This window comes from Saccoglossus kowalevskii, chromosome 15 (genome assembly GCF_978046115.1).
Source record: "Saccoglossus kowalevskii chromosome 15, keSacKowa6.1, whole genome shotgun sequence".
NCBI classification, from domain to species: Eukaryota; Metazoa; Hemichordata; class Enteropneusta; family Harrimaniidae; genus Saccoglossus; species Saccoglossus kowalevskii.
This window is the reverse complement of record NC_140655.1, coordinates 18,129,016-18,156,558: the sequence shown is the minus strand read 5'-3', so window position 1 is coordinate 18,156,558 and position 27,543 is coordinate 18,129,016. Positions and strand designations below refer to the sequence as shown.

Here is a 27,543-nt window from a genome sequence, read left to right as displayed (position 1 = left end):
AAGTTTGTCAAATATGTCAACAATGATGGGCATATAAACAAAACACTAGCAACCACAGATAATGGCAAAAAAATTTTGGCATTCTGTCATTATGTCTTTGAACATTTTAAGTTCAAGTTATTAGTGACAGATCTACAAAGTATCAGAATTTGTTTGTATGTTGATATAATCATTAGCATAATATCATTTATGGTTGGATCAATATGTTTTGCTTCATAAATTTGCTACATTGTATGGTGGTATGTTTTGTTTCCACTCTGATTTGTCTTGTTATATTGTTAACTCTTCTTTAGGTTATTTAGTGACTATTTTTTCACACAGTGGAGCTATTTGTGCTTCAACTAGTTAAACTATAGCTAATGCTGAACAAATATAAGGCATTACAGTTAAAAAGTTTATGCAAAATCAGCATCACCGTCATGCTAAATTGGCATTGCTGTATCATGGCCATGTTTAATAATGGTGAGCACTAACATGTTTTATTGTATGGTTTATATGCATGGTTTGTACATACCCAATTGCGACATGCCTCATCCATAATGATATAAAAAGATGGTCAGCAATGTAGTTACCATGGATAAAGATTTCATCATGACTAAAGTAGTATTTTTCTGTTTTACTGTAGGTGTTGGTCTAAAATTAACGGATATTGCTCTTGCCACCTGGGAAGTGATGGATCCAGATAGTCAAGATTTGTGAGTAAATCATTAGATCTAACATATTAGTTCAAATTTTAAAACCATCGGATGGTATAGCTGTGTTATTGTGTCTATCCATAGTTCAAATGGTATAGCTGTGTCATTGTGTCTATCCATGGTTCAGATGGTATAGCTGTATCATTGTGTCTATCCATAGTTCAGATGGTATAGCTGTGTCCTTGTGTCTAGCCATGGTTCAGATGGTATAGCTGTGTCATTGTGTCTATCCATGGTTCAGATGGTATAGCTGTGTCATTGTGTCTATCCATGGTTCAGATGGTATAGCTGTGTTATTGTGTCTATCCATAGTTCAAATGGTATAGCTGTGTTATTGTGTCTATCCATAGTTCAAATGGTATAGCTGTGTCATTGTGTCTATCCATGGTTCAGATGGTATAGCCGTGTCATTGTGTCTATCCATGGTTCAGATGGTATAGCTGTCATTGTGTCTATCCATGGTTCAGATGGTATAGCCGTGTCATTGTGTCTATCCATGGTTCAGATGGTATAGCTGTGTCATTGTGTCTATCCATGGTTCAGATGGTATAGCTGTGTCATTGTGTCTATCCATAGTTCAGATGGTATAGCTGTGTCATTGTGTCTATCCATAGTTCAGATGGTATAGCTGTATCATTGTGTCTATCCATAGTTCAGATGGTATAGCTGTGTCATTGTGTCTATCCATAGTTCAGATGGTATAGCTGTGTCATTGTGTCTATCCATAGTTCAGATGGTATAGCCGTGTTCTTGTGTCTATCCATAGTTCAGATGGTATAGCTGTGTCATTGTGTCTATCCATAGTTCGGATGGTATAGCTGTGTCATTGTGTCTATCCATAGTTCAGATGGTATAGCTGTGTCATTGTGTCTATCCATGGTTCAGATGGTATAGCTGTGTCATTGTGTCTATCCATGGTTCAGATGGTACAGCTGTGTCCTTGTGTCTATCCATAGTTCAGATGGTATAGCTGTGTCCTTGTGTCTATCCATAGTTCAGATGGTATAGCTGTGTCATTGTGTCTATCCATGGTTCAGATGGTATAGCCGTGTCATTGTGTCTATCCATAGTTCAGATGGTATAGCTGTGTCATTGTGTCTATCCATGGTTCAGATGGTATAGCTGTGTCATTGTGTCTATCCATGGTTCAGATGGTATAGCTGTGTCATTGTGTCTATCCATGGTTCAGATGGTATAGCTGTGTCCTTGTGTCTATCCATGGTTCAGATGGTATAGCTGTGTCATTGTGTCTATCCATGGTTCAGATGGTATAGCCGTGTCATTGTGTCTATCCATAGTTCAGATGGTATAGCTGTGTCATTGTGTCTATCCATAGTTCAGATGGTATAGCTGTGTCATTGTGTCTATCCATAGTTCAGATGGTATAGCTGTGTCATTGTGTCTATCCATAGTTCAGATGGTATAGCTGTGTCATTGTGTCTATCCATGGTTCAGATGGTATAGCCGTGTCATTGTGTCTATCCATAGTTCAGATGGTATAGCTGTATCATTGTGTCTATCCATAGTTCAGATGGTATAGCTGTGTCATTGTGTCTATACATGGTTCAGATGGTATAGCCGTGTCATTGTGTCTATCCATAGTTCAGATGGTATAGCTGTGTCATTGTGTCTATCCATAGTTCAGATGGTATAGCTGTGTCATTGTGTCTATCCATAGTTCAGATGGTATAGCTGTATCATTGTGTCTATCCATAGTTCAGATGGTATAGCTGTGTCATTGTGTCTATCCATGGTTCAGATGGTATAGCCGTGTCATTGTGTCTATCCATAGTTCAGATGGTATAGCTGTGTCATTGTGTCTATCCATGGTTCAGATGGTATAGCTGTGTCATTGTGTCTATCCATAGTTCAGATGGTATAGCTGTATCATTGTGTCTATCCATAGTTCAGATGGTATAGCTGTATCATTGTGTCTATCCATAGTTCAGATGGTATAGCTGTGTCATTGTGTCTATCCATAGTTCAGATGGTACAGCTGTGTCCTTGTGTCTATCCATAGTTCAGATGGTATAGCTGTATCATTGTGTCTATCCATAGTTCAGATGGTATAGCTGTGTCATTGTGTCTATCCATAGTTCAGATGGTATAGCTGTATCATTGTGTCTATCCATAGTTCAGATGGTATAGCTGTATCATTGTGTCTATCCATAGTTCAGATGGTATAGCTGTATCATTGTGTCTATCCATGGTTCAGATGGTATAGCTGTCATTGTGTCTATCCATGGTTCAGATGGTATAGCTGTGTCCTTGTGTCTATCCATGGTTCAGATGGTATAGCTGTGTCATTGCGTCTATCCATGGTTCAGATGGTATAGCTGTGTCATTGTGTCTATCCATGGTTCAGATGGTATAGCTGTGTCCTTGTGTCTATCCATGGTTCAGATGGTATAGCTGTGTCCTTGTGTCTATCCATGGTTCAGATGGTATAGCTGTGTCATTGTGTCTATCCATAGTTCAGATGGTATAGCTGTGTCATTGTGTCTATCCATAGTTCAGATGGTATAGCTGTGTCATTGTGTCTATCCATGGTTGAAATGTGTCCGTAGTTTACATGCTATGCTGTGGAAAACACACAGGTAATTACACACAGATAATTCATGAAGACAGGTACAATTAAACTCTCTGTAGAGGTATACTATGAGCAATTCACATCTGTATCTGTATTCATTGTTGGTGACATATCAAGTACATATTTTAACCATTAATATTTATTTTTTATACTGTTATTTAAATTTTAAAAATCTTTACTGTAGTAATTAAGTGAATCTTCAACTTTACTTGCAAAAAAATTAGGGAACAAAATATTTGTTCAGTTCTTTTCTGACAAAAAATATATAAGCCTGATTTATATATTGATATTTCATCTTTACTGTTACATATACTAGTGCAATAACTATCAACAAAATGATATACTATATTTGTCTTCATTACTATTTTCATAGGTATTTTGGATGTGATAACATGTCTAAAACTGGCATAGTGACTTTCAGTAAAGAACATAACTTATGCAACAGCTATTGTCTTCTATTGAATCTTAAAGGTAGAGCCATGCAGTTAGTCTAAAACCGAAACATATTAATCAAATTTATATCATATCAGTCAATTTTTGTTATTTTTAAATATATGGATAATCTATTTGTTTGAGGAAAGTTTTGACATGTACGTAATGTTTAGACTAATAATATTTTGGAATAACTTCTTTTTCTTCTCTTTTCTTTTTCTTGACACTAACAATTTTAATTTTTATGCTGTTTTGTTCCACCCATAATAATACAAACTACAATACTGTATTTGCTATATTGGAAGTACATGACAGAGGTTATTTTGTGGATAAAATAAGTCAAAATGTATGCAAAAAATGCAATATTTGGTTTAGGTGTACTTATGTAGGAGATGTGCATCTAATAGAGCAAATATGGCAATCAAATGCCTATGGTTAACTGAAGATTTGGTGGTTATACACTCTAGGTATTGAGCCTCTTGAAGAAGAGAAACATGATGATCATAACATTACTGTTGATGAAGATTCAAAAGTTGTAAGTGTTGTGTTCTTTATTACACTGTTTTCCTGATTGTTTAATGTATGATCACACTTTTCTGCATTTGACTGTAATATTGAAAACATCTTGGGCTCATTTTTACGTAAATTATGTTTATTTTTTCAGAGTTTCAGGAGTCCCGACAAAGTTGTCATGATCTGAATCTGAGGTATCTGAGATGTCTAATGGAAAGAACAACTCTCTGCTTCAGATCCTATGTGGATGCTTACAGGCTTTTTTATAATAATAATGCATAATTTGCATGTGATTAAACATACTGTGAACCAATATTTAAAATAAGCTCAACAGTAAGACACAGGACAAGTGAGAAAGCTAATTATTTTAGTACAAATCTGTTTACACAAAGAACTACATGTATTAGGCTAGTGCTTTGCTTCATATTATTAATGCTTAAAGATGTACTTTTAGCTGTAACAATGATTTACTATTCAAGCTTGTAAAACATGAACATTTTTGCTTATTGGCATATGCAGCTATCAAAAAATTCATTAAAAATGATCAAGCTTATCTACTTTTTTGCACACTGCAAATTAGTCCAACCCAATTGAAAACATCAATTTTAGTTCGACCATGAGAACTTACCATTTAAAGACGAGGTCACTAAGGAATTGTTGGGGGGGGGGGGTGATTTCCTGGACAAGGTACCAACCTCAATATACATAGTATGTGGGAAGTGGGAAAGAGACTTGATGGTGAATGCCGCAGATGTTTAAACTCATCTGTAGCCATACCCTGTCAGTAAACAAGACAAATTCAGAAATCTTTAGGAATAAACATGGAGCCCAAATTTAGCATTCAATTTATTAAAAAAACAAAATTCCTGGTACAATAACAAGGGAGCATATTCCAGGTATAGGCTTAACAAGGGAGCATATTCCAGGTATAGGCTTCTTTTTTTTTATCTTGGTCGCCACTCGTGTATGACAAAAAATATACATAAATGTAGAGTAGTCATTTGCATGTTTACAAATCTTGTCACAATTTTAATGCTAATGCTTGTATATTATACACTACAAGTAACATCATTTTTGCTGTTTGGTTTATTGTATTTTGAATCTTACACAATATTGTACATGATTTTTACCGTATAGTTTTGTGTTTGTGGCACATTTGACAATTAAAAAAAAATTGTGATCACAACCTATGATTAAAATGACAATTTTCACAAAAGTACTTTATGTACAATGTGTATCAACATCTGGGCAAAATTTAGTCATAGTACATTTGAAAGTTATTGTAATGATATAAAGTAAAATGATTTGTTAGCAAATATTAAAGCATGCAGTTCTGTATCCCAGGTTCTGATAATGTACACTAGATAGGTGTGTTGGGCTTAGCTACAATGCATTTGCTGTGTATTTCAATAGATTAAGCAGAGTCATTATAACAAGTTTCACTATGATGATCAATATTGAAGTATGATAGACAAGTCACAATTATGTGTCCCAATCCTTTCACAAATGTTTCTTGTTTACACCAAAAAAAAACCTCTTACAATACAGTGGCAAATGTGATTCTATAATATATTCAATAGATACACATATTTGTAGTAAGGGTTTCCTTTGAATACTAACCTATTCAATACATGTGCTTAAGTTTTGTGTAGGCAAATACAATTAATACCCAAAGTTGCACACCACTATTCTAAAGTTGAATGATTCACTACCATATATGCTCTACTCTATAGAATAACAGCCTTTGACTTTCAGTTTAGCATAATTTTACATGTATCTGGGAAAAAAAATGGAAATTGAATAAAGTCTGGATATCCGGAATTATGTGTACCTCCTCGTTTTTAATATTAATATATATTATTCATCATCATATGCAAGTTTGCTTATCATGTATATGTATTTCCGGTACTATCATACTCTGTTAAGCTAAATGAACTGGTCCTTAATTATGCAGGAGACCATCCTGTCAGATTTGGCACTACTTTAGTATAGCAATCAGTAAATGAACTGGTAAAACTTGTATATATCAACAGCACTAGATTTTATCTTTGCTCTGCTAGATTTTAGCCTTTTTGTAATAATCCTACTTGAGGACAGAAGTGCTGTTACATATGAGGTGTTAATATATTCACATTCAATGGTTCTGTAATGACATCCACATGTAAACCTGAGTATGCTGTCAAACAAAATATAGATTTTGTCAATTTTCAACTTGTATCACAAATACTACCAAGCCCTGGCAAGTGGCAACCATAAGAATGCTTTACGATTATGTTAAATGTGCAGGCAAGTGCTCTCTAAGAAGAATATAGCTATCTCTGGCATTATATACATCAATGTTTCCACATATTCCTATAATTTGTTTTTCTGTGACATAATCAGGTAAATAACTCTGGCCGTTCTCATCAAACTGATGTCTTCTACTTATTTCATCAAGGTCATTTTGGCTCACTGGATAACCACATTGGGTACCACCTACAAATAAGAGTAAATTGTCAAGTATTACTTCACTCTAAAGTATGACATGCATGCACATAAATTTACAGTTTAAAAAAAATCGGTGCAACAAAGTAAATAATATGAATATAAAAACAGTATATGTCTCTACATTAATATGTTTTACTATTCATTGCATAATTACCATGTTTATCAGGGAAATTGTACATGTCTTCCGGAATACCACATGGTCTGTCTATTCTCTTTTGCTTTCTTATGCGATGTGCATTCCATTGATCAACAAAGTCATTCAATTCCTTACCAATCAATGGCATATACACAGCAGTCAAAGACAGCCTAAATAAAAACAAATTTTACTGTGAACATTTTAAAGCATACAGTATGGTGAATTACTGCTTTTTAACACACCCCCCCGACTTTAGTAAAACAAGCTCTGGAAGCTTACGGTACCTTGAGTAACCACTACCTCTAACAATTTACACAATTTTGTTCATGTGTAATCAAGGATTAAAATTTGCATAGTTTAGAGTGTAAACTGGAAAACAAACACACTGATACACAGGCAGACACAAAACTTTGTATCTACAATACATTATCTATGGCCAAGAAACGGCAGAGCTCCAGAAGGAGTACCTACACTTTATGCAAATTTTTTTTAAATTATGCTAATTTATTCATGACGTAGCAGTTTCTGTGCTCATGAATATTCATTAATTTGTGGGTCAATACATTTTAAAAGGGGCGATATATTATATTTGGGGGAAGAGTTAGAAAGGGGGATTAGCAATCCTTAGGGGGTCAATACAAAAGAAGGGACCCATTTGGAGAGCAGCCATGCTCCTCGAGTCTGTTGTTGCACGTGACCTACAGCTGTCAACTGTGTTCGTTCTTCGACGACTTCGACTGGCTTCCATGTGGGGTAGTATTCTTGTATTCTGTTTGACTTGAGTTTTTGAATCCGCTGTTTATGTTTTTAACGTCTTTCATGTATTTTGTAGGAGTGTCCAATCCGTGATTCGAACTTGCGATCTTTGAGTTCCCAGCCCACTGTCTTGTCCTCTGTACCACGAGTGTCTTCACACAGGAGTTAGGATTTAAGTCCTATTCATAGGAGCACTGTCTTCACTAGCATTCAAAAATCTAACTAAACATACTGGATTCGAACCAGCGATCGCTCACATTGCTGACATAGTACAAATCAACTGAGCTATGTGGGTAGTCATGCAAATTAAATAATTTGTTGTCATATTTAGCTTTATTGCCAAATGGCGTTTGCGAGAAAAAGATGGGCAGGCAAGGGAATTGAACCCAGGTCCTCCTGATCACTATGCAGAGAACTGACCCACAAGACCACATTGGATTGACTGGATGTGTTTGCATTTGATAAGACTATATAGTGTGTATATACATAGAAATACAACATATTTCTATTATTGAGTTACAATTGTCCAAAAAATTGCCAATTTTGTGTTTTTACTTGTGTAAACTATATGCATGCCATAACCCGTTAGTGTACATCTTGCCAATTGGGTGTTTGCCATTTGCGTTGCCCATACCTGACCCGACCCTAACCCTAATGTCAAGACACATTCCTGTTAATAATTCCGTTGCCCATACCTGACCCGACCCTAACCCTAATGCCAAGACACGTTCTTGTTTATAATTGCTCAATAATGATACTCTGTTGTGCACTGTCTGCGGGTAAGTTGCATTGATGTCAACTGATTAAACAAGTCGCATTTAAGTAATTTCCACTATTAACAAGTGGTTAAATTGTGACAATAAATGTGTGGACAAATATTTGAGATTAATTTTGGTGTAGACAACTCTCGTTTAATTATTTTACACCATTACAAGTTGTTAAATTGAGAGAATAAATGTCTCAACAAATATTAAATACTTAGTTTGATGTAAACAACTCACGTTTGATTAATTCCCACAATTACAGGTTGTTAAATTGAAAGAATAAATGTGCGGACAAATATTTTAGACTTATTTTTGTGTAGACATCTCTCGTTTGATTAATTCCCACAATTACATGTTGTTAAATTGAGAAAATAAATGTGCGGACAAATATTTTAGACTTATTTTGGTGTAGACAGCTCTAGTTTAATTATTTTACACCATTCCAAGTTGTTAAATTGAGAGAATAAATGTATGGACAAATATTTTAGACTTATTTTGGTGTAGACAGCTCTCGTTTAATTATTTTACACCATTACAAGTTGTTAAATTGAGAGAATAAGTGTGCGGACAAATATTTTAGACTTATTTTGGTGTAGACAGCTCTCGTTTGATTAATTCCCACAATTACAAGTTGTTAAATTGAGAGAATAAATGTGCGGACAAATATTTTAGACTTATTTTGGTGGAGACAGCTCTTGTTTAATTATTTTACACCATTACAAGTTGTTAAATTGAGAGAATAAATGTGCGGACAAATATTTTAGACTTAGTTTGGTGTAGACAGCTCTCGTTTAATTATTTTACACCATTACAAGTTGTTAAATTGAGAGAATAAATGTGCGGACAAATATTTTAGACTTATTTTGGTGTAGACAACTCTCGTTTAATTATTTTACACCATTACAAGTTGTTAAATTGAGAGAATAAATGTATGGACAAATATTTTAGACTTATTTTGGTGTAGACAGCTCTCGTTTAATTATTTTACACCATTACAAGTTGTTAAATTGAGAGAATAAATGTGCGGACAAATATTTTAGACTTATTTTGGTGTAGACAGCTCTCGTTTAATTATTTTACACCATTACAAGTTGTTAAATTGAGAGAATAAATGTGCGGACAAATATTTTAGACTTATTTTGGTGTAGACAACTCTCGTTTAATTATTTTACACCATTACAAGTTGTTAAATTGAGAGAATAAATGTATGGACAAGTATTTGAAACTTATTTTGGTGTAGACAACTCTCATTTGATTAATTCCAACAATTACAAGTTCTTAAATTGACAGAATGAATGTATGGACAAATATTGACCATTATATTTGTGAGTAAATACCTGTTGTTTAATTAATTTCCACCTCTACAAGGTTGAGAGAATAAATGTGTCGACAAATATTTGATAATTATTTAGGTGTAAGAACTCGTGCTTGACCAACTTCCACCATTGCAAGTTGTTAAAATAATGAAATAAATATACTGGTTATCATTGGATATTTGATTCAATTGTGAAACTTTCTAACAACATGTTAACTGCTGGCTTCGAACCCTCAATCAACAATTCCGCAGACACAGTATAAATTCAACAACACCACAGAAGATATTCGTCTGTTGCCTGAATTGTTTTCGTAATATAGGGAACGCCATCGACACTTTAACAAAACTTACCTTGACTTGGGTCTTGTTTATCTCTTGTCACAATCTGGAAACTGTTGAACAAATTGCGCGTCGTCCAGTTTAAGACGTTAGTTATTTTATTATTTATTCATTCAGTTTTGTATGGTGGAGTTTTGTGAGGTTTATTATTTTTTTGCGACGTTCTTTGTTTACTTGTTTACGGTTTGAGAGATTTCAGTTTATTTGATTTACGTTTTTACGGTAGCTCTGAGCGGGACTCGAACCCACTGTCTTTTCAAGCTAATTTTGTTTTATTTTGATGGCACGCTTGTGTACCACGCCACGACGTTGGTCGTTAAGTGGTGTTCATTTTTCTAACTACTCCAGTGTTCCGATGAGTTGAACGGAAAAGCCAAAACGATTGCTGGTTTCTGATTGCTTCGGTTCTGGTGAGTGTGTATCTAGTGTGATTCGAACCCATGTCGTTTGTATTGGGGTTTTTTTTTATTTCCCATGTTAGCCACGCCGTAATATGCAACCACTTCCCCGTTTTATTGTGATTTTGAGTGTTTAATGATGTCTTCCTCACGCGTCACGCCATGACCCAGTTTCAACCACACGGCCATTTTGCAACACAGTTCGTGACCCTCGGCGTCACCCGACTGACTATATGAGCGTTCTCTTCAACTGTTAAGCTAGTAGGATTTATTACCGTTATTATCATTATATTGTCACGTGATTTGTTTTACCTTATGTGTAATGTCTTAAGTATCTTTATTGTAATTTGTATATACCAATTCGTATATACCGAGGAAACGACCCGATTGAAGGTCATGTATTTTATGACGTCACCAATTCGTGTGTAGGTACTGCTTCTAGATCTGTGCCCAAGAAACTAATCTATTAATAATTTAAAATGGTATGAATAAACTGGTATGGTATAATGAATATCATAATGGAAATGATGTTAAAACCTCCTGAATCACTGTGAACTATGGTTAAATTATTGGAAACTATTACAATAATTGCCAAAATGTATATTTGAATTGAACTAACAGACATAAGTATTACCTATCATTAATGTTATCAGGGTCGTAAAATCCATCTGCCTCTAAGCCCTAGAACAAATGAGTATAGAGTTATAACTACAGTATACACATATTTCAGCATAAGTCAGAGTTACTGTTGATGTAGGTGTTGCAGACTGCACATGAAAAAAAAAACTTGTGAAACAATGTAGACTCATGGCAGTAGAGAATTATGATGTCAAACTGAAGTGCCACACATGTCTTCGTTATAGGCAATGAGTACCTACAGGGGGTTAGCTGATACTTATTATTTATCGAATAAAGCGGTAAAACGCCTTTGAATTTTTTGATTATTTTCATGTTTTAGTGGCTGCATAGAGTACCGGTATACATTTTATAAAATCAAGAAACGTGAGTTTGGCCTGTTCATTTTGTTTAATCTGAAAATGTTATAAATACGATTTCACTTTCCCATTTGTATGCAGTCTGTGTCACACATCCCAGCTGCCTGTGGTCAAACTCTATTACTGTTGTGCAGAGTACATGATATTTGGCAACCGATAAATAATTTTCAATCCTATGTAATATACAGCATATGGAAGCAAATACAGGACAGACATGTATAGTGTTACAATCACACAATTACTCGATTACAAAAATAGATCAATATCATTGTTGAATTTACCTTTAATTCGTCCATCCAATACTGACCATGATGTTTTCGCATTTGGCACCACCAACTTTCTATGCACTGTAAAATAAATGATGTTAGGTAATGTTCATGGTGTATTAATTTATTAGTCCTTTCATTACAGAAGCAGAGCTCATTATCACTAGCTTTCCTATGCAAAGCTTCACAAGTTCATTTGTGTGAAAAAAAAGTTGTCTGGATCAAGCTATTGTCAGTGACAAATCCCATGCTATTAAAATATTTGCACTTACTTGATAAGTAACTGATGATCCATATACATGTACATTATCTAAACCTGAATCACGATGCAAGAATAACTGACATTGTACTAGAAGTCCCACTTCTGTACCTGCATCAGATCTAGTCATCCTTGGAAACACTGAAAAATAAAAAAAACATCAAGGTAGTTAAAGGGATTGGTCAGTTACTTCGGCGGGGGTTCCCGACAGATTCCGTTTTGCCAGCTGTAAATCCCAGTTGACCCACCCCCTATCAAATAAAAAAATGTGGGTAACCCACTCCATCATTATATTTTAAAACATGCTGTCACCCCCTGAAAAATGATTACAAAATGTATATCTTATAGACAAGGAATGCTTTACACCTGAAGCACAGTCTGTGCTTATGAAAACAAAGGAAACTCTGATTTTTGCTTAAATTTGTGTTGGATTTTGGCATTTTACAGAGCAAAATATGCATATTTAAAAGTTAAAAAAAAATATTTATTTAGTTTTTTATCATTTATTTTAATTTATATATCAGCATTTTCACAAATTCTTTGTACTAATTGCTGTGTTGTCTTTCCATCTCCTGTTATAATTGGATAAATCCAGTAAATATCTTATAAAATGGTGACTTCAGACTTTAAATAAAATAATCTGATATCAGCAGCGCATGGACTTTGGATGCGTTTAAAACTTAACAGTATAATTTGGGTTGCATAATCTGTTAGTTATTTGACAACTTCAATCAACCCCAAAATATTTAGTCTATAACTTTTTTTTCATCAAAGAATTTATAGGCAATATAGGTAATAGTTATTATTGAGAACACATTTGTACGATTAATTTTTTCATCCTTTGTTCTGAAATAAAATTCTGGAAAACACCTATTCGTGATATCAAAAACAGAGTGACCCCCCCCCATTTGCAAAATCAAAAACAGGGTAACCCTAAAAAAATAAAAATGAACTCAAAGTAGTAAATTAGTAATTTATAATGTGCAAGTGTGTAATTACATAACTGATGACAGGTTTATATTGATAATATTTTCCCTATAATTGTACTGGGTAAATAACCCTGAACTACCTAAACATGTGTCTAACATTCATGTAAGTAACTAAAATAGCATTTAATAATACTACAATTAGAATAGATATGTTAAACTTCAGCTCATAAAAAATTAGAGCTAGAAACTTCTTCATTAGGACATGAACATAGACATATTCTAACCTTGCTCTGCAACTACAGCATCATAAAAATATCGAGCGATAACTTGTGGGTTTGAGTTTGTTCTGTTAACACGCATCCATAATATCTTTCGTGAAAAACTGTCAACACATCCATGGATGGCAAATGGATACTCACTTCGTTTATAACCCAATAACTTGTTGTAACCATCTACATGCCATGACCAGTTTGGACCCTGGAATTAAACATCTCTTGAGATCAAGTGGCCGCTATAAATTAAACAATCATTGCTTATCAGAGCTTAAAAATGGGTACACTTTTTGAATAGGGATTATGGGTAATTCATTAGGTACATCTATGTCAGTGTAGCTACTATATGTGTTATTCAAGATCTTTCTGCTAAAACATGGACAAATATACTGTGGAATACTTTATTTTCGCTGGAATTAATTTTCGCTGAAAAGGCTTTTTGGGCGTTTTGTATGGAATTTATTTTCACTGATTTTTGATGAGTTTAATGTGAAATATAGGAAAAAAAGTATATTCACTGGATTTTATTTTCACGGAATAATCCCTTCAGCGAAAATGGCGAAAATAAATTCCAAGCGAAAATAAAGTATTCTACAGTACACTGTAATATGACACTATAAGTTTGCTAAACAATGTATGCTCGGATCCATTTGGGAAAACAAAACAGTACTTCATTACTTTCCTCCGCTATTTTATATGATGTTACCTTTGAGAAAAATCGTCTTCTTTCACCTATTTGCAGAGTTCCACCTCTTCGTTTGATCATTCTGCTATGATCAAGTTCCACCATGATTGCTTCAATGTTATCCCTTTGTAAACATGATGCAATGAATGATCAGACGTTGACACTGTTTAGATACAGTGGGCAAACAGTTATACCATACATTGTTCAATTTATAATAGTTTATGAATGTTTAAATACCTTTTAACTAGCATATGATGGTTTCTCCTCAAATGCTGATACATGGCCTTTATGCCAATTAGTTTTCTAGGTGTCTGCAACTCTTTCTGTTCGTAAACAATATTCAGTACAACTTTAATAATAACAATGATAAGAGCGACAATGATGTGATTAATATTTATCCAGCTAGCTTTAAACGTGCGTGTTTGACATTACACATGTATTTAATCAAAGACACTAGGAAATACATATATATTTTCTAGTGTCTTATATCAATATCTAGGCAACAATATATTGTTATCATTAGATAGTCTACTAAATGTATTTGTTCATCAAATTAGGGCAGGACAACATCAACAAATTTACATAAACATTACCTACTTGCACTATTAATCTCACATCATTTGGAGTATAATCCTTGTGTCTCCTGATATTCCAATCACGGAGTCGCCTTTTAAGTGTACTAAGGCTGAGATAAATAGAGCATACAATTACATTTACTCAATAAAATGGAATTGAAATAAATCTGAAGTAAAATGTTTTTGTGTAGACAACCCCTTAAACATATTTTAATAGCAAATGCAGGAATATACTAGTTATCTATTTACCTCCTTAATATGCAGTGATCTTTTTCTAAGTACAATAGAATAGTCTTGTTATCCTTCCCTCTTTCAATCAGTTTTCTCAAGTACACCTGCAACTCTTAAAAAATACAATACATACTGATAGCCTATATGTATTCCACAAAAAAACTATAACAATAAACATTCTCAATAAATATCAACTCACGATTCCTTTACATAAACACATCAATCATTCATTTTTGAAGTAAATGATTTATTACCACAGCACCCTCCATCTGTTTTCTTTGTGGTGCTCCAAAATCATAATAATAAAGTCTGTAACTAAAAAAATCCCAGTTTAAATTTCATCCATTGGTCGGTTGTACTTACCTTCTTCAGCTTCCATGTTAAACTTGCAAATAAACTTAAAATTGCACAAAATTGTTTGAGGTCTGAAGCAAAGCAAAGCAAAGCAAAGCAAAACACAACAATAAACAACAAATATGTCAGAAGAGTATGTAATCCACTAGCTTTGTGTACAGGTCTGTGAATATGGAGAAGCTTATTTTCACTGTGACTGTCACTGTGTGGACAAGCACAGCATGTTAGTATGCCGACAAGTTCCTGACAAGTTCTGGTATAAATATCACCCCCTATCACACACATGATGTACGCAGCCTGAAGGCTAGTAGTCCATGTGCATTGTAACATAACTGTATCACATGAATATAGCGTCAGAGAATATGGCAAATATTAAAATACTGGAACAAACAGAACTTAATTCTATTTATTTGGGGTGATGGAAGGTAGGGGTAGGGTTAGAGCATGAAGGTAAAACACGAATTCTTTTTTTTTTACCTCCAGGCTCCATGGTTGGAGTTAAGATTGGGGTGGGTACAAATCACAACAAAATTTAATACAGGCAACAATTATTCACCTGTCTATAAAAGTCAAACTTTGGTTGCCTTGTATAATAAAACATTTCTTATTTTCCCGGGAAATGATAGAATTATAGGTTACAGCAGTCATATTCGATGATGTCATTCAATTTTCAAATTCGACTCGATGAGTGGGTGACTTCATGTACAGTTTCGCCACTCTTTGCTAGACTTTAATTGCCATGTTCTTTCCACAACAATCTGAATGTCAGATTAAAGTAACCAAATATACGTCAGTGGCTTCATATATGCCTAATTGCCAGAAAATATTTCAGTCCGACCAATCTGTGCGAGGCAATGAAGTATAGTGAGACGCAGAGTGACGATGATGATTACAACGAACAACATTTAGCAATCCATGCTTTTCGGCGATTATCTTTGGAAGTATTTGTATGATAGGCAAACGACCGTCTCAATTCAGACCTCATAACATGTAAATAAGTCCCGATACTCACCTTTCTCACCAAGGGAAAAACTTCAATGAGCGAGACTCTTCACCCTGCTTCAACAAGTGTACGTAAGAAGCGCCGTTCAAAAGTCGTTGATTGGCTGAGCAGTTAAGGTCAGAGGTTAGAGGTCAAGGAGCAAAGGGCGAAAAAAGTAAAAACCATTTTCAAAACCAAAATTAAAAAGCAGTCATTTTCAAAAGTAAAATGTAATTTTAAATTCATTTTCAAAAATAGAAGTATTTTTTCATGTGCAAATTCATTTTCATTTTGAAAAATAAAAGTAAATTTTCAAATGCAAATTTATTTTCAAAAATAAAAGTAAGTTTTCAAATATAAATCCATTTTTGAAAATAGAATGAAATTTTCGATTTAAAATCACTTTTTAAAAATAAAAGTAAATTTTCAAATGAAAATTCATTTTCAAAAGTAAGACGAGGATTTCAATTTTCACTCTTGTTTTTAAATTTTGTATTGATTTTAATCAACAAAGCCATTTTAAAATGCAAATCAAATATTAATTATAAAAGCTAGAAATACGGAAAAAATGATGAAACGTACAAAAAAGTGACACTTTTCACAAAGCATGGTCGTGACCCTCCTCGGTTGCCGTATCCCATTGACTGTCGTCTCCATATACAACCTCACCATTTTTGTACGAATCGCGAAGAATTTCCATCAGTGTGTCTAGAGAAAATAACGATACTGTGTTATAAATTCTGATCACTTTTCGAACGACTCCATGAATAATTAACCTTCGAGCACTAACACTATACAAGTAACCTGTAGAATACTGTGTGGGTCATATTTTTTATATTGATTTTTGTTGCATTTGCAGCAAATAGTTACCAAACAATGAGAAATCTATAGGATTGAATATACCCCACAGCTGGCTTCACATACATTGTTCATAGTTCATATGGTGCTTACACCAGGATTTAATTACAGCACCTAGGCGGTATGTGGTTACAGCTTAATGTTCGAGTAATCGCAAGAAATTGACATGACAATCGAAATTCATTAAAGACTGCCACTCCCATGCAATTAACAGCGAGTGAAATTCCTGGGATTGAAACATATATTTTGAAGTCACTGGTGTAGGCAACGAATAACTGCAAGTTGACATAAAGACGAGGTAGTTTATTTAATCAGTGGTCAACTAGAGGCTGAAATTATAATTAATTTGTTTATTTCAATTTCTCCTGACGTCAAATAGAATACACTGGTGAAACACGGTAGTAACTGTGGGTGAAAGGATGTTTTGGGGTGTAGTTTACATTGTATATAGAGTGGTAGGGTCGGGTGTAATGTGTTCATTTCCAACTATTATGAAGTCACGTAGAATTTCACTTAATTTATTTTTTCTGACATGTTTTCAAGCATTACATGTGAATCCAATTTTCACTGCGCTGTGTCTCAATAGAGTATGAGGGAAATGGCATATTCACTGGAATTTATTTCAGGGGAAAAATGTTTTCAGTGATAATGAAGTATTATGACAGATACCCTCCCCGTGGCTTTCATTGCGTATGGAAGTTATTTTCACGAGTGATGCGGTGTATCCTGCTGCCGTACTTTCACGAGCGAAGCCACGGGGAGGGTGTGGGGTTCTGTTATTATACACATGTCCCATATTTGATTATTTCATATTAAAAAAAGAACGTGCAACAAACCGGGATAGAAATTTAGATCGGGGAACCCAATTGCCCATTAATATGCTCCAAGACAGTGCTGCGACCTAGCAACGCTTGTCAGTGTAGAACGCGTGTTGCTGTAGTGTGAAAATAAAATAATCAGACGTCTAATTTAAGTCATTGTCCGAATAAATAACTCGTGGATGTTTAAGCGCGGTGGTCGTAGCGCAGCGCGTGTTCGAATTTCATGTAAATAAACAATGTATTTTACACGCGTTGTATACGTCGCTATGAGTCCCATATTGAACAGGACGCGACACGACGACTGTCGCCCTTTAGTTGGGACCACGACAGAACCAGAACTTAAACTGGGCGACTACGATACACGGTTGATGTTGAAGTTAAAAGTTCCTCCACAGATCTGTGCATTGGCAAACATGCCGTGCAACTGCAGTACTCCACTGACGGAATGACTTTCGTTGAAATCGGTCGTCGCTGACTCGTGAGCTGCACACTACAACCTCGTTTGTGATGTTGCTTGCTTGTCGTGGATGGACTGAGTCTTGGTTACCGGTTAAATTTTGCTAATTTGGCGTTGGTAATCTTTATTTGGAACCGAGTAACGCCGCAACGTCGCCAACAGAAACCTCATGGTATATCGATGTTGATGGTTGCGGCTCCATATTAATCGGAGATTTCACTGCGGGTCCAGGCAGCGGGTGGATCTTCCGAGAGCCCTTCAAGATTTATAAAACTCAGATTCCAGGTGGTCAACAAACATTAAGTTCTCCCAATCCTAGTATTCTATGTGATGTACATCTAACATGCCAAAAATGCTGGTGAACGATTTGAACCTGACAAAAATACTTGAAATAGATACCAGGAAGGGGAGGGGGGGTAAAAGAAAAGTTATATAACATTTTATTATTCAATAATTTATTAAAATACACAAGTTTGTCCAACTCCCTGTGATACAACACCTCAGACATAGCTCATTGTACTCGGCTTGAGTGTGGGCAAAAAGTTACTATTTGAATTTTTGATATCTGTTTTCATTAATGAGAAAGTTGACCCCGAAGTTAGAGTAACTGTTCAGCAGGAATGGGTTTTTAACTCTTCTGTGATTTTTTTTGGCTTGGCTGATTTTGTCACGGTTCATACTTGACAGGCAGGTCATACCATCACTAATTGGAAAAACAATCCTGACCCACCGCTACCATGGCAACAGCCAAAGTCTTGTAATAGCAGTGCCCAAATGATCATGCCTTTTATTGTGGCTACGTTGCGCACTGGTAAGAGATCACCGGCGCCGACATTGTTACCACTGTCAACGGAATCCCAACGCAGCTTTGAACTTTGAATAAAATGTAAATGCTGCCTCCAATCTAGAAAATACTATCGCAAAACGGTTGGAAATAATACATTTAACGGCTGAATACGTCCTAACAATAAAATAAAGTGACTTCTAATGACTGCCATGTTATTTTGCGAACCTCGTATAAGGTGCCCGGTTTTAGTTATAAACAGACGTTAGCTTCACGTTCATGTCCCTTCCATGATAACAGCCGAAAACATATTGCTTGTTTTTTACCGGTTTTCATTGGCAACCGAAGTATTTTTATTTTGTAAACAAATTTTCGTCTGCTATTTTTATTCAGTTCAAATCGTTCAGCAACATTTTTGGCATATTAGGTGTACATCACATGGAATACTACGATTGAGAGAACTTGATGTATGTTGACTGATTTTTATCATAGTACGAAGTACCAGGAGGTTACTCAGTTCCAAATAAAGATTACCAACGTCAAATGAGCAACATTTGACTGGTAATCAAGATTCATGTAATCCATGGCTAACAAGCAACATCACAAGCGAAGTTGTAGCATGCAGTACCAGTAAGTCATCCCGTCAGTGCAGTACTGCAGTAACACGGCATGTTTGCCATCAGCATTGTATTCAAACGAATCACGTGGTGTGCCGTTCTCGTTCATACCCGGGATTCGATCAATAGGGGAGTCCCAATTAAAAAAACACATTGCAAATCATGCAAGTTCAACATTTTCAAACCAATATACTAAAACAGAAATGCTCAGAGATGCAAATGAAGGATAGATATTACTTTTCACTATACACATCTCTGTTGATACTATCCCTCACATTTTCTACTCCCAATTACTCCTGCGTAAAATGGACTAGCCTCTTCATGTTGACATTCAGACTAAAATCACGTGACAGGCTGTTAAAATTGGCTGTTGTATACTTTTTCGCCGGTCTGGAAAAGATGTTTAATTAACTCACATTCAAGCAACAATGCAGATTTCCCAGTGGGAGTGAGACTATTCGACTCAGCAAAAAACGAATAACCCTGGAATACACACAATATACTAAATTTCGGAACAAATCGTGCATTACTTACAGCAGCAGAATACCACAGAAATATCAGACGAAACATGAAAACACTATATATTGTATTTCAGCTTGAACCCTCTATATTGCAATTCAAGGAACTAACCCCATATGTGCATCCATTTCCCACCTTGGTATCACCCACCCCTGAAAACAAACTCTTAATACCACGCTGAAGCGTTTGGTAATAACCTACATTATTTAAACCTACAATTTTTCATATTTCTTCTAAACATTTGACTGAGACCTGTAGCCAACGTTCAATTGGTACAAAATTATAAAAAAAGAATATATTATACGTAAAAAATATGCAAAATGTGTTTGCGAGAAAAATGATCGCATCGTGATTAGTGACGTAATAGAAAAACAAGCTCGCTCATTTCATATGTGAACATATTTCGTTTTTATTATTTTTATTGTAATCTTGAAAAAAATGCGAGTTTATGTATTATGCCCGTGCATTATTGCAAGACTGTAATTTCACGAACAAATTGCCAGTCATCACCGTGACTGACCTACTAGTCTAGATAAAAAAAAATACCTACCTACGCCCCCAATCATAGCTGTCTTGTTTCCTATCACTTCTCGCTGGTCCCTGGGTGTATCGATCAATGTTTGATTGATTGCTTGCAGGAGGTCTCTTAATTCACTTGAACTAAGTGAATTTATATCACCGAGGCAACCAAACAACGTCTCTAAAAACGTCAGTTTCTCGGACAAGGATTCATCCTCGGATTCTGCGTCAACAATGACAATGACGTTGGGTTACCGAAAAATACAGTGACTGTGCATCGCGGTAATTCAAAGTAAACACTTACAGTGTATCTGCCAATACAACGGCTCGTGACACGAGCGGATGACTCGTGCTCGCAACTTCCATCGTAACATGACACAAAAACATATCCTTCGATAGAATATTTCTTTGATAGCATATTACAAATGATCGTGCGGATAAGTATTTAGTGTATTATTTTATTGCATATAATGACAGGCATATATATTCAAGGTTTACCTACCTCCAGGACCAAACGCACCCTTACTTTCAGACGTCTCGCCTTCGTCGTACAACCCCCACGATAACAGTGCATTTCGAACACACTGCTTCTCTCTCTCACTTCCCTTTTCAGTAATCTGACACATCATCAGTAAAGCGCCATCTACGATCTGTTTGAAATAGCGACAATTAGGGTTACAATTATTTCTATCGGAGGACTGCAGGGCGTAAGTGATTCAACTACATTGAATCTGTATATATGTTTTGGATAAATATGAAAAAAATGTATCCATCAAAATTTTCAGATATTGTCACGGACAGAAACAAAAATATATGTACTATATGCGGTATGTTTTCACTGACAACTGATGGAGGACGAAGATCGACAAACACGCTCTAGTGGAGGTAAAGTAAAAGAAAGTATTTTCAAGTTAAGGAATGACCCTTTCTGAACTCCAACCTTGTGATCACATACACATGTAATGGCCTGATCGGGCTCGACACCAGACATGCATTAAATTCGACGTATAATATATCATTAACCGGACTTATAAAATGTGTCCTCTGGTGATGAAGCGCTTCTATAACGTAAATGGGTGAAAGGTCATTCAAAATAGGCCAGTAATAATGTTGTCTTCTGCATAATATAAAATATGATTTTTATAAAAATATTACAATATTATATGACTAACAACAACACATATCAACAGATGTGTATATGACATTGTGTACCGTGACACCCTTATTTGCCAAGTTTACTTCATAGGGGCGCTTTGATACTAGAGGGCACGATTTATTGAAAAGGTTTGAAATGGTGTATGGTTGCAGTATGGGCGTTTATGTGTCTAGATGTTCAGATGCATTCATCGGCATTTCAATGACCACTTCAAACACGAATATGGCATACACCTCGCGTGGAAGAGGTATAAATACGCATTGAACAGTATCTCTGGAATTACTTTATGTTTAGTTTTATGGTCGGAGTTGGTTACCGCGAGCTCGCCAAAAAACTCACACGCCAAGTAATTTTGAGGCCGAGTTCGTCGGCAAAGGCCTGTTACTCATGTCGATTACTAGTCTGGGTGTTTGACCCCAGGCAGTACGCATTCATCAAAAAGTTGATTTACGATTATGACTGAATGTATAATTAAAAAAGGTGTATTTCACAATTGACTTCAGTCAAATTAAGCCATGCCAGCTCTACGTTTTTTCCACTCTCCGGGCTGTTTCGTGTACTTTTACCTTTAAAATGTGTTTCTGTTGCTGTTTTATCTTAGTGTGGCTTTTGTTTGAATGTTTTTGAAAAAACTATTCTGGGTTCTTTCCGATAAGTTGACCCTGTACGTCAACATTACGTAGATGGGCGTAAATAATGTCGTCGAAATAGAAATCATAATTGATGCGATGCAAACGGCGTCACGCCCATTCACGTCACATCGCTAGAGGGCGCTGCTTATAAGGACTGTGCGTTGGCGAAGATTCTAGCGTAGCCAGCATAGACAATAAAATGGTTCATCCCTAATCAGACTAGGTTAGGGTGTGGCACATACGTCTAATACGCATGTCACATGACGATATCTACAACCTCCAATTACCTTTTCTCTGTTCTTTGGATGTCGTGACAGCATTTCAAGTCCTTCCACCAACTCACTCACTGAATAGGACTGCTCTGTTGTTTCCTCGACACATTTACTTAGATACTCAATCAGTGAGTCAATAACACCTAATGGAGCGGAAAATATATATTGAAAATTGTGCAGAAACTTATAATCCCAAATAAATTACCGATGACTTGTTTTGCAAAATTTTATTTATAGTAAATTACATATATAAGGAGATTACATATCACAAGCAAATTATGCAGTTTTACAAATTAATGTAGGTAGATGGTCACGGCCAGTCAGAATTACTAGTCTGTACACAGTTTAAAATGTATTACTAGTAAAGCGTCACAGCCATCGCGTCGCATCGTGTTCGATATGAGATATATCTGACGTACTGTACTTCGTTTAATTTCCCCCTGGAATATATTTTCGCTATTTTTCTTGAAGGGATGAATCAGTGAAAATTAAAGAAAAAAAATAGCGATTATACTCTTTTCTATTTTTTATATTCAATTCATCAAAAATCAATAAAAATAAATTCCATACAAAACACCCATAAAGTTTTTTCAGTGAAAAATAATTCTAGCTAAAATAAACTTTGAAGTATTTTACAGTATACGGCAACTCGTGTAATATACTTATACGTGTACACTGAGTCAGTGATTTGAATATAATAATGTACAATTATTACACTTAAACAATGTACATGCTTGACAACTATGTGTTCATAATATCGTGAAATCGTCCCTGACAATGAAAAAAGGCGTTTCATTGTAAACGAAAACAACCATATGTTTACCGCTGATGGCACTGTTCACATCTCCGTGAAAATCAATTGGGTTTTTTATTCAACTACAAATTAATGACTCAATAGTTCTTAGTTATATTTCGCTACCAAAGCATTATATTCATAGAGAAAGAGTTGCACGGAATGTAGCCATAGCAACAACAAATATATTCTCACCTAACTTATCTTCTATCATATTGATTTCATTCACAGGATCAACAATATAACTGAGTGTCAGCATGGCAGGAATTCTCCGGTCCTTGTTCAGGGAACCACTAAATACGTCCAAAAGCTTCTTTGCATTTGCATTATCGTAATACTTTCTATTCTCCCTCGCTTTGACTAAATTCATCAGTATGTTCAGTGAACAGTGGAGCAATATACACTTCCTCTGCAGAAATCGTGACATAAAGTGTGAGTCATTGGCAGGTCATTTTAACGGTCATATTTGTACACACAATTTGATGTCATTCGAAATTTGAAGGGCAGTGGTCGTCGCGCAGCGTGTGTTTGAATTTCATTTATTTATTAAGTGCTATGGATACTCATCTTATGATACCTTTCGCCAAATATGTTAATTCTATTTTAAATGTAGTTAATAGTTGTATTTAGTGGCCATACTGCCGTATTGTACTATATCGGTGTTATGTCAATAAATTATTATTATTATTATTGTAAACAATGTATTTTGCACGCATTGTATATGTGGCTATGAGTACCATATCGAACAAAACGCGGCGCGACCGACCGCCGCCCTTCAACGATATCATTAATTTGATGTTAATTTTAAAAGACGTTTATAAAAGCACGTAGAGATGGCAATGTAGGCCAATTATCGGAAATCGAGGATACGGCGTTTCGAGTGCGCGCGCATACCGAATGTGGGGTATAACGTAAACATGCACGAGTGATATTGTTTATGTCTACCAGACCGAATATTAGCATACAGACATGTTTGTATTCTCGATAGTTCCGGGAAAGTGGTCAATTAACAGTGTTGACAATAAACGGGTTTTAAACATTTGTATCACTCTCATCGTCCTACCTGCATGAATTTTCCGAGTGGGTGGATTCCGATCAATTCTTTAGCTTCCTTATTACTAAGAATTGGAACATCGATATCTGACGTCACAGTAGCCATCTTGGGTTAGTCTGAAATCACCTGTTCACAACATGAATTATAACACGTTAAACCACAGTCCCTCTGTAGTTAGACGCTCGACGTACTCACTCAAACGTTTCTGGTGAGTGGCACATACTCCGGGGACACTCAGCTAGTCGAGGAATACGCATGTGCGTTATGAATGGTATACCAGTCAAGCCCCCCCCCCTTTCCCCACAGGAACGTGATTAGACCAGAGCGAGGCTTACTACAGTGCATATGTATGAAGTTGAACGTAAACCGGTATCACAGAGAGAAACACTGTCATTAAAGTTATTGAGAAGTCGAGATCAAGTATTATGAATCACGTTAGAAAAATATACAATATCGCACTATTAAAGCGAACTAGTCGTTGTAAGCCGCGTTCGAATTTCGAACAAAAAAATACAATTCATACGCGTTGTAGACGTTGCATGGGACCCACAACGGACGACAATGGTATTTGAATATATGTCATTGCACTCTCTTATCTTGAGTTACTGACTTGACGGTGGTAGTATAGTCAATAACCCATTACCCGGTTCAAGGTCATTAGTCTGCTCATTGAAGTGAAGGCGGTGCTTAGGAATTCTCCGGTTGAATTTTAGTGTAATGACGACATAGCCATGTACGTTACTCCCTACATTATTCTACAAAATTCAATTGATACAGATCACGGTAAAGTTGCGGTGGAACTAGTAAATGCATACGTAAAGCAGGCTCTACAATAAGTATAAACAACACAGCAATTACGTAAGATAGTTGCATACCTGTTACAGTGTTAAACTCACTCTGCACTCCACAATATCTCTAAATGTGCCTTGACACGAACGCCGGGTTTTCCCGTGACTCAATAATTGACGAATTCAGTGAAAATCATACTAGTATATCCGTATTGTGTATGACCGCTGACCTTTTCCGGTCATGTGATCAAGTAAGATACGTATATAAAGTACAGAAAGAGTTTTCTTGCTTAGGGAGGGGCTACCCATTGCGACAAGGTCGTTCATGATACCGGCCACCGTATTCAGATGTACTTTAAATTCCAGCAATAATTAAAGAATAAACACCCTAAAAGAGAATATACCTCAGACAAATTTAACTGTTTCACGACGAATACGTACAGTGTCACTCGCTACTGCACATATGTCAGTTTATATTTAACATTTCAAAGTACTAGTAGTTAGATTAGTAATCTGGAGAACCGATTACAAGAACCTTTTCAAATTCTGATCATTTTTTAATTGACACACCATAAATGTCCGCTCATGATAGAATCCATAACCGGCGGCAACTATTAAAATAGAGATTTGTTACTTGATTAATCGTTCGCAATATATACAATATTAGTAAATGTATTTGCTGCTGTTTAGCCGTCGTTTCATCTTCGTCTCATAACTACTTAGAAATTGTTCACACTGTAGATAAACTCGTCCAAATAATGTGATAATACTGTAAAATGACTAATTTTCACTGGGTTTAAATTTCACTGATTTACCATTTCAGGCATATTCAGTGGGTTTTAAATTCACGGTTTCGTCATTTAGATAATGTGTTCTATGCTAAATTTTACATATTCACTGTGTTTTAATTTAGCGCATTTATCCAGTCAGCGAAATAAGCTAAATTAAAACCCAGTGAACAATTACCCCTTTACAGTATGTGTTTTTAAATTAAAGCGGGGGAGTCGTCACCTGCGCATGCGTCAGATGGCCATATCGTGTCATTGTTTACAAACAAGCATCTACCCATGAGCCTTTGTGTTTTTAGCGTGTGTTGTTATCGTCGCTTGGGACTCAATTCCCGCGTGTGCGCAGGTGACGCCCCCTCCCCCCGCTTTAATATTAAAATCACGTTTTCTTTCACATTGTAGCTTCAACACTGTTATATTGAGATTGTATTGTGTGTTCACAAATAACTCGAAGAGCAAACAAATAACAATGTACATACATGTATATACAATCACACAAATATGAACATGTTTTTTTCCATCTTCAAAAATGTTGCTTTATTGTATACACGCAATTGCTCTCTCTCCGTACTTTACCTATTTACCACTGTCGGGCGTGTTAATACAATAATGCGCACTCTAACAATTAGTGCGAATTCAATATTTATGACACGAAGTCGTGTATGCATATATGTATATGTTTTGAAAGTTAAACAATAATACAAGCCCCTATATAATTCTGATAAGCGACAGTGTTAAAGGATGTGACCGTCACGAGACGTAGTATTTAATATGGGTACAATCACGGTTACTAGAAGAAGTAACCGTGGTGCAATGCAACGCATACAGCTAGTCTATAATATATTCATTCGAATTCACCCTGCATACGAGCACCGTACATGCTGCAGCCGACCACCGTACGTGCTGCATACGACCACCGTACATGTTGCAGTCGACCACCGTACGCAATGCAGCCGACCACCGTATCGTACATGCTTGCAGCCGACCACCGTACACGCTGCAGCCGACCACCGTACATTAAAGAATGGTTCTATATCATCTAAGAGAAAGGCTGGTTGCTAACTTGTGATCACTTTATATATTACGTGTTGCATTTTTGCCACTATAATCACCTGTTCAATTCCTCTTCATCGCGATATTCAAAACTACTTCATTTAAGGCTCATAGGGGGGGGGGGGTATTCACATTGAATTGGTATATGTGTAGACAGACAACGTGGTTCAATATAAAACACTGTGAATCATATGCAGGGGTTAATATTCAGGGTCATGTTAAAATTTGACCCCTCTTTTTTGTGAAAATATAGAATTTTGACCATACTTTTTTTATATAAAAATATATACTAAATATTCAACATTTTAATCAAAATATAGAATCAATAGAAATAAGCCACCCATAAAATAGTGATAGACGTGTACCCCCAATGTATGTGACCATCGTTTGTTATTTGATGATATTTCGTGAAAGAGAGTTAAAGTAAGTTTTTTATGAAAGTCAACAAACAAGCACAAA

General features: G+C 35.7%; 2 protein-coding genes and 1 long non-coding RNA gene across 5 annotated transcripts; 1 reads left to right on the top strand and 2 right to left on the bottom strand.

The window, feature by feature from the left end:
- The first annotated feature begins 171 nt into the window (after positions 1-171).
- Positions 172-6,051, top strand: LOC146734033 (uncharacterized). The gene is made up of 3 exons (XR_014926577.1): positions 172-695; positions 4,185-4,252; positions 4,382-6,051. It is a non-coding gene; the product is annotated as an uncharacterized LOC146734033 (long non-coding RNA).
- LOC144361849 (uncharacterized) lies at positions 5,299-16,097 on the bottom strand. 2 transcript variants are annotated; one of them, XM_085490528.1, is made up of 12 exons: positions 16,004-16,097; positions 15,001-15,062; positions 14,656-14,749; positions 14,429-14,516; positions 14,069-14,154; positions 13,853-13,955; positions 13,159-13,351; positions 11,959-12,086; positions 11,702-11,767; positions 11,060-11,106; positions 6,872-7,023; positions 5,299-6,705 (listed from the first exon to the last, which is right to left on the bottom strand). In XM_085490528.1, exons 2-12 carry the CDS (start codon positions 15,014-15,016, stop codon positions 6,500-6,502), a joined length of 1,179 nt encoding a protein of 392 aa, XP_085346654.1. In that variant the 5' UTR covers positions 15,017-15,062; positions 16,004-16,097; the 3' UTR covers positions 5,299-6,499. The 2 variants fall into 2 exon arrangements, with proteins under 2 accessions (XP_085346654.1, XP_085346655.1); XM_085490529.1 differs by having other exon boundaries at positions 13,294-13,351.
- Positions 16,098-16,127: 30 nt separating this feature from the next.
- LOC146734032 (uncharacterized) lies at positions 16,128-25,471 on the bottom strand. Of its 2 annotated transcripts, XM_085490531.1 has the most exons (8): positions 25,331-25,471; positions 24,465-24,581; positions 23,597-23,810; positions 22,624-22,751; positions 21,051-21,198; positions 20,580-20,771; positions 20,231-20,281; positions 16,610-16,681 (listed from the first exon to the last, which is right to left on the bottom strand). In XM_085490531.1, the coding sequence occupies exons 2-7, from the start codon at positions 24,558-24,560 to the stop codon at positions 20,232-20,234; spliced, it is 828 nt and encodes a 275-aa protein (XP_085346657.1). In that variant the 5' UTR covers positions 24,561-24,581; positions 25,331-25,471; the 3' UTR covers positions 16,610-16,681; position 20,231. The 2 variants fall into 2 exon arrangements, with proteins under 2 accessions (XP_085346656.1, XP_085346657.1); XM_085490530.1 differs by lacking the exon at positions 20,231-20,281 and having other exon boundaries at positions 16,128-16,681.
- Positions 25,472-27,543: the final 2,072 nt, after the last annotated feature.